Source organism: Chelonia mydas, chromosome 11 (genome assembly GCF_015237465.2).
Source record: "Chelonia mydas isolate rCheMyd1 chromosome 11, rCheMyd1.pri.v2, whole genome shotgun sequence".
Classification (NCBI taxonomy): Eukaryota; Metazoa; Chordata; order Testudines; family Cheloniidae; genus Chelonia; species Chelonia mydas.
Window position 1 is genome coordinate 6,503,305 of NC_051251.2, and position 19,460 is coordinate 6,522,764.

General features: G+C 43.9%; 1 protein-coding gene across 3 annotated transcripts in view; it reads right to left on the reverse strand.

Moving 5' to 3' along the window:
• Positions 1-19,460, reverse strand: part of CNTNAP5 (contactin associated protein family member 5) — a 424,927-nt gene that overhangs the window by 52,749 nt on the left and 352,718 nt on the right. For all 3 annotated transcript variants that reach the window (XM_043525185.1, XM_037912460.2, XM_043525186.1), the window contains 3 exons: positions 15,310-15,437; positions 14,988-15,158; positions 12,064-12,282 (listed from right to left, as the gene is read on the reverse strand). In XM_043525185.1, coding sequence (XP_043381120.1) covers positions 12,064-12,282; positions 14,988-15,158; positions 15,310-15,437 — 518 coding nt within the window. The remainder of the gene's footprint in view (positions 1-12,063; positions 12,283-14,987; positions 15,159-15,309; positions 15,438-19,460) is intronic.

Sequence of the window (19,460 nt, forward strand, 5' to 3'; positions counted from 1 at the left end):
TGGTCCCTCTGCCCTTGATTGAAACACCCATTGAGAAAATCAGAATAGACATAGTTAGGCCCCTCGAAAAAACTGCCTTTTGGCATCAGTACACATTAGTGATTGTCAACTATACAACCAGATACCCAGAGGCTGTTCCTCTGCTCTCTGTCAAAGCTACTGTGATCGCTCCAGAACTCTTGAAGCTCTTCTCATGCGTGGGATTTCCCTATGAAATATTAACAGATCAAGGCACTAGCTTCTCCTCCCAACTGATGAGTGAATTATGCTCCCTTCTGAAGGTCACATTCCTAAAAACCTTGGTGTACCACCTGCAGACCAACAGCTGAGTAGAACGATTTAATAAGGTGCTGAAGGGAATGTTGAAATGCTTTGTCAGTGACAATCCCAGGCAGTGGGACCAGCTACTCTCACCATTCCAGTTTGCCATAAGGGAGGCTCCGCAAGCATCTGTGGGGTTCTTCCCCATAGCTGCTTTACGGTCATCAAACTTGAGGAATCTTGGACTTGCTATGAGAAGGTTGGGAGGAACAAGATGTAGGGGACTTAAGTGTACTCCAAAATATCTTACAATTAAGGGACCAAATCATAAACATAGGGGTGTTCAACAGGCAGAGAGAATTTGAGAAAGGCCCAACACACCCCGGAAAAAAATTACAATACAGTGACACAATTATGGACTTTCCACCCAGGCGACCATGTCCTGTTGCTACTACCCTCAGCCAAGGCTAAATTAATGACCCAGTGACAGGCAGGTCAGGCCAGCATATTAAGATCTATCATGTGAATCTTCTCAATCGCTGGAAAATGTGGGAGGTCCTGCTGGTAACTCCCTTTCTGACTGAACCTGAATTAGGGACCCAAGTACCCAGTGTCCAAGAATTCATAACAGTCCCGGGGCTGAGGGGCTCTTCCCTGGGCAAAGAAAGTAGCTCCTTCAATTGATTGAGGACTTTGCAACTGTATTCTCCATGCACCCAGGAAGAACACGGTTGGTCCAATGTCATCTAGAAATCACCCCAGGCCAGCTGGTCAGGGAGAGCCCTAGACCACTGCCACAGAGGATGTGGGATACAGCCTGAGAGGAAGTACGAGCAATGCTGGAGATGAGGGTAATTGTGGAATCAATAGTTCTTGTTCCCAAACCATAGAGTTTGGTTCAGTTCTGCATTGGCTTTAGACAGGTCAATTCCATCTTGAAATTCAACGCTTACCTAATGCCAAGGGTAGAAGAGTTACGAGAGCAGGTGGGAACGGCAAAACACCTGAGCAATATCAACCTAACAAAAGGGTATTGGCAGATTCCTTTATCCCCTTCCTTGCAAGACAAAAAAGCTCTCTCCACCCCTTTCAGGCACTTCCAGTTCAAGACTATGCCTTTCGGCCTCCATGGAACTGCTGTGACTTTCCAAAAGATTATGAATAGGATTGTCACCCCCCACAGCAATACGCTGCTGCCTACATAGAGGACATCCTCTATAGTCCTATATGGTAAGACCACCTATAGCACTTAAAGGCTGTATTAAAAGCTCTCCTGGATGTGGGACTTATGGCCAATCCTTCTCCCTGTTAACAGATCACACTCCCCTATTCTGGATCCATACCATGAAAGACACAAATCTATGCACAATGAGATGAAACCTTTTGCTACCACCCTACAGTTTCAGAGTACAACACTGGATGAGAAAGGACCATGCTAATGCTGATTTCTTTTCATGGGAGATCGGAGATGGAGACAAACTGCCCCAGAACAGCTTTTCCAGCTTGAAAGGTGGGGTATGTGAAGGGAGAGGAGAATAACAAACTCTTCTCACATTCTCACATCACCACTGAGATGCATTTTAGACTAAGCCCAAGGGGCTGACCCAGGAATACTGCCGAAGATTTAGGTCACCCTTGCCTCTCTTTGTGTTCCTACAGACTCTCCTCTCTAATAAAGGAAGGAAGAGGGGAGAGGATTTTTTCTTGTGTTTACTCAAAGAACACCCCCTTTGGGCATCTACTAGGGTGCAGTGGGAAGAAAGACATGATACAGGACCAGAAGCAGGGTCTGGAAGAGACATGAGGGAGCCCCTGCCCACCCCCCTACAAAACCATAAATCCAGTGTCTCTATTAAGTACATAATTTTAGTGTCTATCGAAGTTATGAATTTAAGCTTCCAGGTTCATCTTTTCAAGGTATTAGGTAGGTTTCCTTTGAGGATAAGAACTGAAGGGTCAGATATGAGTGATCGCTTTGTGAAAAGTGTTCATCCAAGGGTTATATGGTATTTTTGACCTTATGCATATGATCTGAATCTTCTCCCTGACCCAGGGATATTAGCATGAGGTTCAAACCTGCAAACAATAGGGCTTGGGGGAACACTTTGCTAAGGACGTGACAGTTAAATGAACAACTTTTGCTGGCACAACAGGTTTATGCAGCTTGGTCTTACTGAGCAGCTCTGAACAGCCAGGAGGAAGCCTTTGGGGTGGAAGGGAGCTCACGTCAATGGTTCAGCAGCAAAGCATAGTGCAAATCAATACTGTCGCTTAGTGGCACAACTGGCTAAACGACTTAACACTCTTCAAGGATTAGCTGTTCAGGGCTTTGTTTAAAAAACAAAGGATGTTTTCTTTTGTTGGCAAGAGATGACATTAGGGAGGATGTAGTGGAGTGAAGGACTGTTGGGGGACTGCTTTCTTTTTATAATATAGACACAGAAAAGCGTGTGTGTAGATAAGGGTGATTTTCATTATCTTGTTGCAGAAGGACTTAAAAGGCAGAGGGAAACAGGTGGCATCATGCAGCCGAACTACAAGCTCTACTCCGTAGCCTCCAGCCAGAATGCTAAAAGAAGCAGTCTGGAGGCACCATAAATTAAGCGTAAAAGAATCCTCCAGATTCCTTTGGAACAGTACATGTTGGGGCAGGGGTTCAGGAGCCTAGCGCTGTGCTGTGTAACATGGTCAATAATGCTCAATGTTATGAAATTTACTACAGAGTCTATGGAATGGCCAATAACGATGGAAGGGTAAAACCAAACAGAACCATAGAACTGTAGGGCTGGAAGGCACCTTTAGAAGTCATTAAGTCCGGCCTCCTGAGCTGAGGCAGGACCAAGTAAACCTCGACTATCCCTAACAGGTGTTAGTCCAAAATGACAGGGATTCCTCCCCTGGAAGCCTATTCCAGAGCTTAACTACCCTTAGAGCTGGATTTTTTCCGCCTAATGTCTAAACTAAATCTCCCTTGCTGCAGATTAAGCCCATTACTTCTTGACCTACCTACAGTGGACATGGAGAACAAGTGACCCCAATCCTCTTTATAACAGCCCTTAACGTCTTTCAAGGCTGTTATCAGGTTCATCTTCAATCTTCTTTTCTCAAGACTAAACATGCCCATTTGGTTTTTTTTTTAAACGTTTCCTGATAGGTCAGGTTTTCTAAACCTTTTATTATTTTTGTTGCTCTCCTCTGGGCTCTCTCCAATTTCTCCACATTTTTCTTAAAGTGTGGTGCCCATAATGGGACACAGTACTCCAGCTAAGGCTTCACCAGTGCTGAGTAGAGTAGGACAATGACCTCCCATGTCTTACATACAACATGCCTGTTAATACACCCCCAAATGGCATTAGCCTTTTTCACAACTGCATCACATGGCTGATTCATAAGCACTTTGTGATCCACTGTAACCCCCAGATCCTTTTCAGCAGTACTGCCTAGCCAGCTATTCCCCAATTTGTAGTTGTGCATTTGATTGGAATATAACATTTGCATTTGATTTGAACATAATGGCTCCAGTCCCTGGTTGCAGCTGAGGAGCAAATGGTGCATCTCAGGATTATGAGAGGAATGCAAAGAGAACTCTACGTCACCTCTGCCTTCTGCCAGTTCTGGGATGCTCTGAACCAGGCTTGTCCCCCGGCAGAGCAGTACAAGAGCTTTATATGGTACAGTCACGTCTCTGGCTTTGTATTCTCTCTTGAAGATTATGAGGCTAGAACATGCACCTATCCTTGCACAGGAATGCAGGGAGCTTCCGTCCCTTTCGTGCTAGTTATGGCCATGTTTACACTGAGCGGAAAATGGGGACTGATCTTTCTACTCACCCCTGAGGCAGAAAATACCCCCCAAGGGAATAGAGGAGGAGACAAGGACACGTCCTCACACCCCAGCCAGCTGAGTGGGTGGGCTGAACTATCCAAACGAATAGCGTAGCAATTTCACTCCCCTGAATCCTCAGGAGGGACAATCTCCCCTTCTCCTCAAGAGCATGCAATGTTCTGGCGTGACCCTGCACGGCCCTCAGTGCCAGGCTTAGCACAATTTATACAACCTGGCCTGCAAGCTTGTTCCTTGTTTGCCCTTTGCACTCTTAGTGACATGTCTCAGAATCGATCAGAGGAGTATACACAGGTGCAGCAGGTACGAAATTCAATGGGCGTTGGGCACATTATTTCCTTGGAATCCTTTGAAAGCCCAACCCTTGTGGTTATGAATTTACTGAGGTGCTAATAATTCAACACTTAGGGTCACAGACTCATCTGACAGGCAATGCATACTCTACATGTGTGCATGCACGCGCACACACACACACATATATATACAGAACATCATATTAGTAGCATGCCACATATTCTGTGTGTACTGACATATATCAACTGCCCTTCCATTATTATAGCAATCACAGTTGGAAAAGAATCCTTCTGGTACTATCTAGGTAACTTATACAGTATATAAACCATGTAACCCAAAATCTATTATTAGGTCGACACCTTTCCACCTCCCCTATTAGGCATAATTAATAAGAACATTATCCTAATGAGGAGGGACTGTAACTGAGTGCAGTATGGCCACTAGTGGTATTGTTAGATGGTATTGTCATAATGAGGGATGGAACAAAAGCAGAAACTTCACTCTGAATCCCTTCACCTTTTGTTTGCGGGGTGTGTGTGTGGGGGTGTGTGGGTGTGGAGAGATTGCGGGGTTTGGATTTGAACACTCCCCTGTGTTTTCCCTCCTGAGGATGAATGCACAATTGGAAGGGACTATTTTCCAGTTTCCACTTTGACTGCATCCAATACCTCCTCAGGAGAGAGAGAGTATGTATGAGGTTTTGGCACTGTCCACCCCAAACCCTAGAGCTGCTGCAGTTTCCAATCCAAAACCTAAGCCCGTGGCTAAGATTATTCTGACTCTGAACTCTGTGCTTGCTCCACCTCTCTATAGACACTGTCTCTGGAGCACACCATACTGAAAAACTTTCTAAGCATTCATGACTGACGACTGTCACTTTGGCTGTGTGGAAAAGGACTTTGTTTTGCTCTGGGGCCAGAGTTAAAGCACAGAATTTAACACAGAAGCAGTAATATAAAAACTGTGATTCCAGTAATTTCCTCCTTACTCAAGGCACAGTGTAGCAGTAGCTTTAGCATTATTTAAAACTTGGGAGGAAACATCCCAACTGCACAAAGCACCCATGAATATCCTCCTGTCACCAGGATGCAGCGCTCACCTCTCGCGAGTGCCCCTGGCTGAGTGTGTGTGTTTGCACTCTCTCTCTAATTGCAGAAGGTCTTCGGTGACTGAGTCCTCTGGCCGAGTCACACTCTGTGGAATGAGACCCGCAAAACAGACCCGTTGCGGGGTAAACAGTTCAACAGTCTTTACACCGTCTCCACGATCGAGCCGTACCCCCTGGGTTTCCTCCCTGGAGGCAATGTCTTCCTCTCTGGGCCTTTCTGGCCCCAGCTCTCCAGCTGGGCCATCAAGTACTTCAGGCCCACTTCCAGGGGTGTATCAAAGATACCGTCCCAATAGAGTCCAAACAGTTCACTATCTCTGGCCCTATTCAGTGGTCTTCAGTCTCGTCTCGGAGTGTCAGGCCTCTCCCCTGTGCCCAGCAGGACAGGGGACGTGGGCTTGACCATGTCTCCGGGTCCCAGCCCAGGGGCGCAATGGATAGCAGCCAGGTGCCACTGCTTCCCTTTCCGCTCTTTGCTATGCTGCTACAGCACCATGGGCCTCAGCACCTTCACCAATGGTCCTCCCTCACCTCAAGGCCTATGATGAACAAGTCCCACCAGCCAGCCAGGAGCTCTCTCTTACTCCCCTGCTCCTTGCCAGCAACTGAGTTGTCCATGGTACTACAGCTCCCTTCAGCTAGCCAGGAGCACCACTTGTACTCCTCTAGCTCCAGCAAGGAACTACCTCTGTTCTGAACTGCAACTCCCTTTACATGGGTCTGCAACCCTCTGATTGGCTGCTTCCTGCAGTCTTTCCCTGATTGGCTGCCTCCTGCGCAGTCTCTCTAGGCCAGTTGGAGGACTCAGCTCTACTGCTCCTTTCTGGGACGGGGTGTGGTAGGACCCTGAAGGCTCCCGCAGGGGGCCTTTGCCTAGTACACCCCACCAAACCTCCATGATTCACTGACTGATTGACTGGGGAGCCCACAAGAGCCCAACAACAATTTCATACATAAGCTAAGTGACAGAGTGGAATTCCAAGTAAAAGTAAATGCTCGTATACTTCTCTCTTCCCACCCCCCAAAACAATACCTGAGGACATTTTGAGAAAGAAACCACACTAAGGACAGGAAATGTATGGCAGATGTAACCTCAGGAGGCTGCACAAGCAGCCGCTACTGTGAATCAAGCACAAATGAAGGATGGTAGAGCTGAGTTGAACTGACAACAGGTGGAAAATGTAGAGGCAAAGAAGAAATGCCATACTGAGCCTAGTTTCAATGTGCTCCTCTATAGCTGATATGAGCATACACATACAGGAGCTGATTCTTACATACACCACTTCCCCTTTACAATGCTCTGATAGCATAAAGGGGGCTTTAAAGTGGCTAGAAATCGCTCCCTGGGTACATGCAATAGACAGCCATGTGAAGCAGCCTTCAGGTTTAAACCAGGGTTTGAGCAGGCAGTTGCATGGACTCAGAATACAAGGAACACAAAGGTAGCTTAATGCTACCTGAGCCTGTTTCCCTAAGCCCAGGAATAGCATGACTGACATTCAGGCCCATGCCATGCATGGTGATTGGGGGAAGTCCCGGACGACTGGAAAAAGGCTAATGTAGTGCCCATCTTTAAAAAAGGGAAGAAGGAGGATCCTGGGAACTACAGGCCGGTCAGCCTCACCTCAGTCCCCGGAAAAATCATGGAGCAGGTCCTCAAGGAATCAATCCTGAGGCACTTACACGAGAGGAAAGTGATCAGGAACAGTCAGCATGGGTTCACCGAGGGAAGGTCATGCCTGACTAATCTAATCGCCTTCTATGATGAGATTACTGGATCTGTGGATGAAGGGAAAGCAGTGGATGTATTGTTTCTTGACTTTAGCAAAGCTTTTGACACGGTCTCCCATAGTATTCTTGTCAGCAAGTTAAAGAAGTATGGGCTGGATGAATGCACTATAACGTGGGTAGAAAGTTGGCTAGATTGTCGGGCTCAACGGGTAGTGATCAATGGCTCCATGTCTAGTTGGCAGCTGGTATCAAGTGGAGTGCCCCAAGGGTCGGTCCTGGGGCCGGTTTTGTTCAATATCTTCATAAATGATCTGGAGGATGGTGTGGATTGCACTCTCAGCAAATTCGCGGATGATACTAAACTAGGAGGAGTGGTAGATACGGTGGCAGGTAGGGTTAGGATACAGAGGGACCTAGACAAATTGGAGGATTGGGCCAAAAAAAATCTGATGAGGTTCAACAAGGATAAGTGCAGGGTCCTGCACTTAGGACGGAAGAATCCAATGCACCGCTACAGACTAGAGACCGAATGGCTAGGCAGCAGTTCTGCGGAAAAGGACCTAGGGCTGACAGTGGACGAGAAGCTGGATATGAGTCAGCAGTGTGCCCTTGTTGCCAAGAAGGCCAATGGCATTTTGGGATGTATAAGTAGGGGCACAGCCAGCAGATCGAGGGACGTGATCGTTCCCCTCTATTTGACATTGGTGAGGCCTCATCTGGAGTACTGTGTCCAGTTTTGGGCCCCACGCTACAAGAAGGATGTGGAAAAATTGGAGAGAGTCCAGCGAAGGGCAACAAAAATGATTAGGGGTCTGGAACACATGACTTATGAGGAGAGTGAGGGAACAGGGATTGTTTAGTCTGCAGAAGAGAAGAATGAGGGGGGATTTGATAGCTGCTTTCAACTACCTGAGAGGTGGTTCCAAAGAGGATGGTTCTAGACTATTCTCAGTGGTAGAAGAGGACAGGACAAGGAGTAATGGTCTCAAGTTACAGTGGGGGAGGTTTAGGTTGGATATTAGGAAAAACTTTTTCACTAGGAGGGTGGTGAAACACTGGAATGCGTTACCTAGGGAGGTGGTAGAATCTCCTTCCTTAGAAGTTTTTAAGGTCAGGCTTGACAAAGCCCTGGCTGGGATGATTTAATTGGGGATTGGTCCTGCTTTGAGCAGGGTGTTGGACTAGATGACCTCCTGAGGTCCCTTCCAACCCTGATATTCTATGATTCTATGATTCATGTACATGGTACCATGTCTCTGGATATGGAACCATAACAGCTGCAATAGCCAGTTAAAAAGAGCAAACTGAGAACTGAACTTTACTTGAAAATCTTATGAATGAGCTGAAGCTTAACAACATGCAAAGCACAAGGGTTAGAGTGGGGAAAAAATATCATGGTGGGACCATCCTTAAATTCTACTCATGATCTCAGAGTGGCCGGATTTTTCTGTTGAAATGATCAGCAGTGAAACATATTAACAATATTGACACTTGAAGCGTGGTCATCAGACTCCAGACTTAAGAGTCCACTGAGACAAACAGGGGAAGTCCACACCTCAGTCTCTAAAAGACATCCTTGGAATGGGTCATTATGTGAGGGTTCTCTGCACAGCAGACACTTAATTTCTGCAGAAGAGAACGGCACCGCCAGAGCAGTGATACATAGGGCACACTGCCAAATCCTGGCTAAATACCACTAATAGCTCTATTAACATTTCTGAAAAAGGCTTTGGTTCAACATTCCCACAGAGAGACAATTCTGTAAATATCACTAGGTAATAGCTATTTTACAAATTGATTTTAAGACAAACAACACAAAACCCGAAGGGGAAAATCATGCCATTGCTTACAATCCTAAAAGCATAGCCTTTCATGGGGTATGTGGGCAGGATCTGTCCCTAAAGTTACATATGGTAAATAATAGACATTATTAGCTTAGCTGGTGTAAACTGTCATAGCTCCATTGAAGTCAAGCAAGGTTTGTGCAAACATCTCCCCAAGTCCAAAATTTTGCCAGTGCAATTTCTCAAGGCCACTAGAAACTAATCTTAGACTCCAGAATTCATTCTACTTGTGTGATCCAGGCCATATTTAAACTTCAACCTGTAGAGATAAAAGACTTTATCCCTTCTCATTCTGTCTTTATTAACATCTCCGCAGGTACAGAAGAAATTATACTTGGAAAGCTACACTGGATACACATTTGTTCATCGTAATAGTAGTATCTTATATTAACATACACCTTCCATCCAGAAGGATCCATAAATACTTCCAGAAGATAAATAAACTAAATTAAACTTTGATGTTGAGTCTTGTTTATGAGAATTGCAAAATACTTGAATTCATTCAGAAGGGATGATAAAAATAAAAGATATTAAATCTTGATGACTAGCTATCTCCTTCATGGAAATGAAATGCTGAGTTTAAATTAAATAAAATAGGAAGATTAATTTAAAAAATATTTGTAACATTTTTTAAACAGCAAATCGTGTCAGCTATATGGATTATTAATTAAGCATGTGCATACCGATTATGGCAACCCCTTAATCTTAACTGGTATGCAGAGCATTGCAGATGTAGAAACAAATATATTGTATGCAGTGTTGTTGTAGCCCATGTTGGTCCCAGTATATTGGAGAGAAGGTGAGTGTGGTAATATCATTTTTTGGACCCGCTTCTGTCGGTGAGAGAGGCAGTTTGAAAGCTTCAAGGAGTCTGGTGGCACCTTAAAGACTAACAGATTTATTGGGCATAAGCTTTTGTGGGTAAAAAACCCCACTTCTTCAGGTGCACATGCATATGCACCTGAAGAAGTGGGTATTTTACCCACAAAAGCTTATGCTCAAACACATCTGTTAGTCTTTAAGGTGCCACCAGACTCCTTGTTGTTTTTGTGGATACAGACTAACATGGCTACCCCCTGATAGTTTGAAAGCTTTTCTCTCTCACCACAGAAGAGGGTCCAATAACAGATATTACCTTGTTTCTCTAAACAAATACGTTGTAAGTTACACGGGGAACATATCTTATAAGAGAACATTATGTCTGGCTGCTTCTTTCCTTTTACAATTAATGTGGTTTATTAATTTGTTGGGTTTTTTTTTCAGATGGGATGAAATTTACTCCACATGATTCAGGTCTTGTATCAGCCTCTACCTACCAGGAGTTAGCATGAGTCCTTCATGGGAAGCAGATTATTTCACATCTGCCTATTGCAGGGTTTCTTTCACCTTCTTTTAAGGCATTTGGAGCTGGTTATTGTTGGAGACAGGATACTAGATGGATGACAGGACTAGATGGATCACAGGTCTGATCCAGTCTGGCATATCTTATGTTCCTATGTAGAAAATCCCAAGCAACCTGCACTGCTTAGGTCCATAAGGTGTGCTGAAATGGTCTGTAGAGAGGGTCTTTCTAAAGCCAGCCAAAAATCACTGTCAATGGCATCAGCTTTTAAGTCCCTTTTCTTCATGGTTAAGTCCCAGAGTCTTCTGCAGAAGCCTATCTACTCCCTACAGGGCTACACTCCCCAGGCCATGGGCTTGTGAATCACAAATTAACTGTGTTGTTTCCACTTCAACAGAGCTTCTTGCTGATCTTTTATCTCAGCAACTGGGAGACAGCTAACCAGTCACAGGTGGGGGCTAAGCCTAACTTCCTTATAGATCTGTCCTACACTATGACAGTCTTACATGGGCCCTCTGAAATTCAGTAAATTCCCTCCATGTTGAAAGCTACTAGGGCTTGACTTCAATATGTCTTAGCACTTAGGATGGCAAAATACCACTGAAACAATGATAGCTGGTTTAGTGGGGTATCTTTTTTTATATAATGTCTTCCCATCCAGAAGGATCCCAGCCCCACTGGACCCCGGTTTTATAAGCATCTCATGGAAAACTGAAAAACTTCATAAAATGTAGCGTTTGTATAGTTGGGGGAAATCCCACTGCTAGGCTAAGGTGGGCAGAGGCATTTCAGTTAAATAGAATTTCTTAAAGGGCCAGAATGCATCATGTATACACAGCCCTGAGTACAGAGAAGTGTGCAGCCACCCAACTCCATCTCAAAGGGGAGTTCTGTGATGGCTAGAGTCTGGCTATTGTATAAGGGATGCGAAGGGGAAAGGCTTCTTGTCCTCTCTGCTTCAGTTACCAAAAAAGGTAGGAGCAACTGAGCCCAAAATTGGAGTTTGGGTGTAAGAGAGTTGGGCAAATGCAGTAAAAAATAATATGCACATAAAATGTCTGTTTGCCTCTTTCAGTGCATTTACTTTGTCTGTGTTCATAGCTCTTTTGTGCTTGCTTTACATGGATATTCTCACAAATGAGTTTACCGGTGGGAATGTTTGCCACAATGAGCAGATTTTAAGGAACTATTACAGATTATTTGCAACTTTGCCAGAAACTTGCATCCAAGAATTATGCCTCTCCTGTTAGGGTACAGAAACATGCTATATGACCTGTGTGTCCAATCAAAAGAGCTCAACAGCTAATCCTCACAGTGAGCTGATTGCAAAAAGCTACAGAACTGGAAATATTCAGATATTGTTCAACAGATCATTTCAACAGGACCTACAATCGAGGAAATCGTTGTCTAAGCAGTCCCTCAAGTGCAGAGGCTAGGATTCTGGAGGTTTTGACATGGTCCATGCAGGTGGGTAAAAGAGGTGGCAATCCTTATTCTTTTCTCCCAACTGCATGGCTATAAAAAAGCAGAGCACTATCTAGCCCAAAGATGCCAAACCTCAGTGGCTAGAAAAGTTATGGTACTGGTTTACTATAGACAAACGTTGCAAACAACTAAAAATTGCCTGAAATGGTCCCTACCTACAAAGAATTGGCTGTTAAGCTGCAAACGAAAATGCCCCTCCGCAGGTGCCTCCAGAATCTTTTTAGGAAGGTCATCCACTTGAAGAGATGTTTGCTTGAGGTTCCTCTCGGCTCGGACGTAGTGCCACTGGTTGTCATTCAGAGGCGTGGGAGACTGCACCGTAGCTTCCATAGGCCCATTTCCAACATCTATGGAGAAGGTGATCTCCTTAGGGGCTGGAATGGACAAGGGTGAGGAAGAGATGAAGGATGGAGTTAAATATCTGGTTTTGACAACCAAGAACAGTCTGTGAATGAAGGCTCCGTTAACTATTAAACTAGCAAATAACATGGCAGCCTAGATGTAAAACTCATCCCACAGCTCACTGTTTGGTTTCCATTGTGATTACAAAGGGCTGAAGACTCACTGATTATACCCGACTTTATGGCTATGTCAGTGATGGTGCCCAAAGAAAACTAGTTTATTCTCCCCTGGGACAATTAACCACTTAGATGTCAAGCATTGCACAAAAGTATGATGCTGGCAGTTAAAGCTTCCACACAGCGTGAGTGATGCCAGCAGCTGGTAAAGGGCCAACCTGCCCCTCCCAACGTAGCTTTCTAACCATGTATGCTTAATAAAGACCACACTAGGAAGCTGGATTTTAAGTGTGTAATGGGAAGTGTCTGCTCAAAGCCGTTGGTCACATGGGTAGATCTGATCCTGGTAGCAGGGTAAACATCATGAGAAACAGGAGTTAAGTGACAGTCTCAGAATAGAGGGACATATGTTGCACATGCTGAGATACGAAGGGATCCTAGTGTGCATCTACATTGCCAAAAAAAACCCTCAAGTGACCAGGAGTCTCAGAGCCCGGGTCACCTGACTTGGGGTCACTGGGCTCACACTACGAGGCTAAAAACAGCAGTACAGACGTTCCTGCCTGGGCTGGAGCCAGGCTCTAAAACCTTGCTTGAGGAAGAACATCTATACTGCTGTGTCTAGCCCTGTAGTGAAAGCCGGGATCAGCTGACCTGAGCTCTGAGACTTGCTGCTGTGGGTGGGGTTTTTTTGGTTTGTGTTTTGTAGTGTACATCCCTTGAGCGTCAGAAGCGTAATCAAGAAGACAGGGTGACATAAAGCGGTTCAATTTGCTCTGATGGAAGTCAATAGGATAATTCCAACAACTTTAATGGGAGCAGGCTTCGACCAGAAGTCTTTGATATTGTTGTTACTGAATTTATTCCTCTCCTTAAACTACTGCATACACCAGAGACTGAAAGTACCAGCTTTGTGAACTGCATGCCAAACAGAAGGTAGTGGATTGAAAATTCATGGAAACCTGTTGTTTCAAGTCCAAGAAATTGGATAGATCTGGTTTTGGAAGCTGTTGCTCAGGTACTTGAGTTAGAAAATGTTCTATGGGGATAGGTAAAAAGATCTATTCTGAGCCTCTGCATATGCTAAAAGGCCAATTCCTTTCCGAGCAGCTCATCTTTGGAGCTTTCTCCATACAAGCCTTCTAGTCTGCAAATTCCATCTGGCTGCGAGATACACAGCAAGATGCTGCTAATGAGGAGTCCAAGTTAAAAAGGAGAGAACAACTCCAAATTTCCCAACTTTTCAATAATTAGTTGCTTTGTGAGCATATGTTTTGTCATGGGCTGATGAAAGAATTTGCTAAACAAGCATCTAAGCGGTTTGTAGTATTTTGTCACAGTTAATGTCAAATTGTCATTTTTTTCACATCCCCGAGAATGATATACAATACACTGAACTATAACCAAATTGGACTTTGATGTGCAATTAACACTAAATCATACCTCATTACCTTGTGATAATGCACCATGACATTTACCACTGGTTTAATGAATCAAAGGGCCTTGGGGCCTTATTTTATTAAATTTTATGTTGAGGTTATTATAACCATATTATAAAATGGATGGCACTCAATTCTGCATTTTCTCATCCTGACAGAATTGGGAACAGAGGGGTCTTATTTCACTTCAAAGCCACAAGAGTTTCCCCCTGTTAATATTCTAAATCAGCAGAATCAGAGAGAGAGGTTAAACCTACCAATCAGCTGTTGCTATTTTCCCCCCATATATAAGTTGAGCTGTAATTACAATTCAACCACTAAGTGGGCTTTGTGGTGTTCACAGGGCCTAACAGGACCATTAATGGCTCTCAGCATGGGTTAGAGCCCTCACCATACTCTTTGTGGGCCCTCAACCCTCAAGACATCTTTGTTTTAACACTATTTGCCCTTGTCCAAGAGTGTGTTATGATGGGGTGGAGAATGACTAGACAAATGATCTCATACTGTCAATTTCTTGACATGCACAAAAATTTAAACTCATCTAATTCATCCCTACCCATGAAGGGGTTAAAATTATGAGCACAGCACTTGAGAATGAGTTGTGTTACTGGCACTGAGTTAAGCAGAAACAGTAAAAGGGCATCCTCATGTTTGAAATGTAACAATAATGAATAATAGGAATTATTATAATGGTTTAGTATTAGCATTCCAGTAACACCAATAGGCTTCAAATGAGACAGGGGCCCCATCTTGCTAGGTGCTGCAGAGTCATGTAGTAAGAGATAATCCCCACTCCAAAGAACTTACAGTCTAAATATACAAAGGGTTTAAAAAATAAGTATTATCTCCATTTTGAATATGGCAAACTGGAGGACATAGAGTTCAAGAATGTTGACCAAGGTTCACTGGGTGTGTGTCTCAGTGCAGGGAATTGAACTCAGATCTGCTGAGTCCCAGCCCAGGGCCTTAGCAACAATGGAATCCTTACTCTCCAGAGATCATTTTGTCCTATCTACAGTCATGCTGGACATTAGAAAGACATCATGAAGCGCTTGCTTCCCATCCCTCCACCAAACTGGCTGTATGGAATGAATATGGCGAATTCCCAGCCTTGACACTTACAGCTTATTTCAATGCGGATGAAGTCCTTAATCCCAAGGTTTTCCAGGAAGACCCCAGTCATAGCCGTGGTTTTGAAGAAAAAGGAAATGTCTGCGCTGAACTCTGCATGGAAGGTGGGGAAGTGAAGATAGGAGGCCTCTGTGTTGAAGGAAGCTGCGTTCCAGAACTGTCCTGCAAAAGACAATGCCCTTCTCTATAGTTAACTGGCACACGGCCATGAGTGAAAGCCACATATGTAAAGATGCCTTTTTATCAAATATTTTTAAAATAACTAGGAAAGGACATTCTGTACATCTGGAGATTGAGAAGAACTGGTACTCACTGTCTCCATGGCAACGCAAGGGACCAATTCTCCAAACAGCCTCCGAATTCGACCTGTTTGTGTCAGTGATCACGAGTTGAGTTAAAGGCAAATGGTCTTTGAAGGAAAGAAGGCCAGTATCATTTGTCCTGGTTATAGCAAAGAGAAAAGCAAATGAATCGAGGACATATCCTTCCCATTCCTTATGTGAAAGAATATTTGATATGTGTTGACAATTTCGGATTAAAGCACAATTGTTTCTGTAAAGTTACCTAAAAAGCGTTCCATACATATATATATATATATATATGAACGGCCCCCAGAATACCTTAGAGCAGCCTTGAGGCTGCTTTATTCATAGATTCTTAAATTATAAGGTCTGAGCACCTGGTGAATCTTGGCATTGCACCGGGCCTCTCTTTGAAATGGAAGACACGCTTCTCTTAGAGCTCAAGTGGCTCCTAGCAGTCTTCTGTGTCTTTTTGCAATGAACTGCAGGAGAGGAAGAGAGAATCTCCTTCTTCTTGGAGAGGAGTCCAAGGGCCTGTCAGTTTTAGAAAGCAATGCCGCCCAAAAAGGGCAGTGCTTGAAGCCTAGAAAGTGCTGCATGACCTTGGTGGCTCAGCACCACAATTAACTAGTAAACCAGAAATAAAAACTGAAAACAGTAAAGAAAACTCAAGTAAAGGGTACATAAACTGTTAACTATTTAGGGGATTAATGAAACAAAGAGCTAAATACATCAGAAAAAAATGTGAGCAGACCCACACGGGGAGTTCCAAAGCTGTCCGTGAGTGCTAAGAAGGAACTGGGGGCCGGGGAACAGGGTGGCACTTTTCTTACACAGCCTTGGGAGGGGCCCATGAGGAGATGTAGGACCCATGTGCACTGCCAAGATGGGTAGTGGTGCTGATGGGTACCATGCATGCACCTGAGTGGAATACACATCTGCATCAACTCCAAGATTAATTCATGATACCTCATGGAGCTTCATCAGTTAATGCCCGTAAAGAACTTTGAGCTCCCTGCATGGAAAGTGCTATCAGCACAGAATGTACAATTGCATTATTAAACAGAGGTGTACGTCATCTCAGCATGAACATATGATCCCAGTACACTGTGTATCTCACCATGCAACTCCATTAACAAACAGAGAGTACCTTATGCTCCAGAGTTATCTTTAGTAACTGAAAACAAATGCTCTTCTATACCACATTATGAAAATTTAGTTCTTTGGACAATTGCTGGAGTAACAGTGTTTGAGGGATAATGTAGCTGTTGGCCTGTTTAAAATGGAGCACAGGTAGCCTGACCTGTAAATGATAAATAACTAGCTTGATGGGAACATTATGGGACCATTTTTCATCTTTCTGTATACTAATAAAAGGATACTCACAGAAATCTCACTCTCTGGCATCCCAATAGCCTGAACCATCATAAACTGGTAATCTCTAGGTAGCAGTATTCACATTTTGTTCTGACAGATGGTAGAGCAGTAGTGTCATTAAATATAATTTCTTCTCATATGGTCCCCCTACTGCAATGTTTTCTACTTGTATATTAATAAAAACTCTGGTGGGGTCTGAGTAGCTCGAATACTCAGTGCAATTTTTCATAAATACAGTACAGTTTGAAAAAATACTGCCATCAGCAGATGTCAATGAACAGCATGGGAAACGGACCATTATAATAGGTTTCCATTTGAGAAAATTTTGAGTCTGTGTGCAGGGCAGATCATTAATAATCCAACAGAATACAATTTAATTAGCATATATCTGCCAACTGCATGCAAAAATGATTTACTGAGTACAATAATAGTGAGTTACAGTAAATAATAAACAGCAGAGGGGGAGAGAGTTAACAGGGGAAGATAAGGTAGAAAAGACGTATTCGCAGCTGGAAGAAAACAGACAGGGTCACAATCTGTAAGGTATGGGATTCTGGACACCCTCAAGGCCCCGTCATTGTCAATGGGAATTGAATGTGCTCAGAGTCTCCAAGGAAGGCTGTTCATAGAATCATAGAATATCAGGGTTGGAAGGGACCTCAGGAGGTCATCTCGTCCAACCCCTTGCTCAAAGCAGGACCAATCCCCAACTAAATCATCCCAGCCAGGGCTTTGTCAAGCCTGACCTTAAAAATATCTAAGAAAGAAGATTCCACCACCTCCCTAGGTAACGCATTCCAGTGTTTCACCACCCTCCTAGTGAAAAAGTTTTTCCTAATATCCAACCTAAACCTCCCCCACTGCAACTTGAGACCATTACTCCTTGTCCTGTCATCTTCTACCACTGAGAACAGTCTAGAGCCATCCTCTTTGGAACCCCCTTTCAGGTAGTTGAAAGCAGCTATCAAATCCCCCCTCATTCTTCTCTTCCGCAGACTAAACAATCCCAGTTCCCTCAGCCTCTCCTCATAAGTCAAGATGGCAGGAGCTAAAGAGGAGAAGGTTCTTACAGCCACAGTGACAAGACCGTGGAAAGAAAAGAAAAGCAAGCAAGCAAGCAAGGATAGCTTTATAGTTAAGACGCTGGCCAAAGACACAGGAGAACTGGGTTCTGTTACCATCTCCACCACAGACTTCCTGTGTATCATTGGCTCAGTTTCTCCCTCTGTCAAATGCAGGCAATAATGCTTCTCTAACACACAGGGCTATTGGGAGGATAAATTCAGTAATATATGCTCTAATGTATTGCTTACATGAGTGGCTTTAATGTGGAGGGTACAGCTACATCTTAAGAATGGATCTTAGTCAGAGAGAAAGACTAAGGAAGTAAATGGACATGAGTAGCGATGTGCAGAGTTTCCCATGAGAGCTGCACCTAAACTGACAATAAGCATGTCTCTGCAGGGCTAACTAGAATATGTTTCAATAACCAGAACTAGCAAGAGCATCTGCAATACAACCTGGTGACCCCCAAGAAGTTGACAGGTGCTATGGTGATCCTATGGAAAAATCTTTCAGTCATATGCAGAGCCCAGGGGGTTTTGAGTGGAAGAAGGCGTGAACAGGGGAGAAAGGTGAGACGAGAGATCAGAATTCCCTTGCCACTGAGGCAGATGTAAGAACTGTCCCTAAGATGCGTGAGGGACAGTGTAAAAGTCCAGGAAGGATCTTAAAAGCATGGCAGGTGATACTTGACTGGTCCTGAAGCAAAAGGGGAACCACTGGAGATCTACAAGGATGAAGACAACATAAATACACTGTATCAACAGAAAGCAAAGAAATGGTCTTCCTTTTTCACAACCCTGAGCCTCAAAAATGCTCTCCCTTTTTGCATCAACTTACAGATTTTAACAACCAAACCTTCTCAGGCAATAAGCAGCAGATATTAGCTATGTTAACTGGTACATTTCCAGGTTTATATTATCATTTCCTTTCCCATTGTTCATTTGGCTTTTTCATAGATCACAGATTTTAAGGCTAAAAGAGACCATTGTGATCATCTAGTCTGATGTACTTCACAGGCCACAGAACTTCACCAGTAATTCCTGTATCAAGCACCTAATGTCTGTTTCATCTAGAGTATATCTTGTAGAAAGAGATGTAGCCTTGATTTAAAGACTTCCAATGATGGAGAATCCACCACACCTTTAGGTAAATTGTTCCAGTGGTTAATTATCCTCCCTGATAAAAAATTGTTCCTTTCTACCCTGAATTTGTCTAACTTCAGCTTCCAACTATCGAATTGCCTTACAATTTTTTCTCCTAGATTGAAAAGTCACCGACTACCAAGAATCTGTCTCTTAGGGAGATACCTGTACACTGTGGTCAAGTCTTTTTTTTAAAAAACATTTTTTACAGATGCATTCTCTGTGTCGGAGGTGACCAGCTGGGGACACAGTTAGAACAGTATCGCTGGATCAAACTGGCTTACGCATCTGCCACTTCCCCTGAGATCCGCTTCTCCTATTCTTCCACTAGTATCGTGAAGTTAGTTCTTTATTCAGTAAATGTGTTGCCAAGTTAGCTCTCTCTGACTCCTGTTATCATGGTACAGGTTCCATGGGGTAGGATTGGTAAGTCTGGAGTGTGAGGGGCTCTCTCTAGAGTGACTTGCTGAAGTTGAAATACTAGAGTCCTTCTGATATGGCAAACTCAGAAATATCCTCCAGTCCACCTGGCTACTATAGAAGGGACTGCATATCATTCTTCAAGTAAGGTCTTGTCT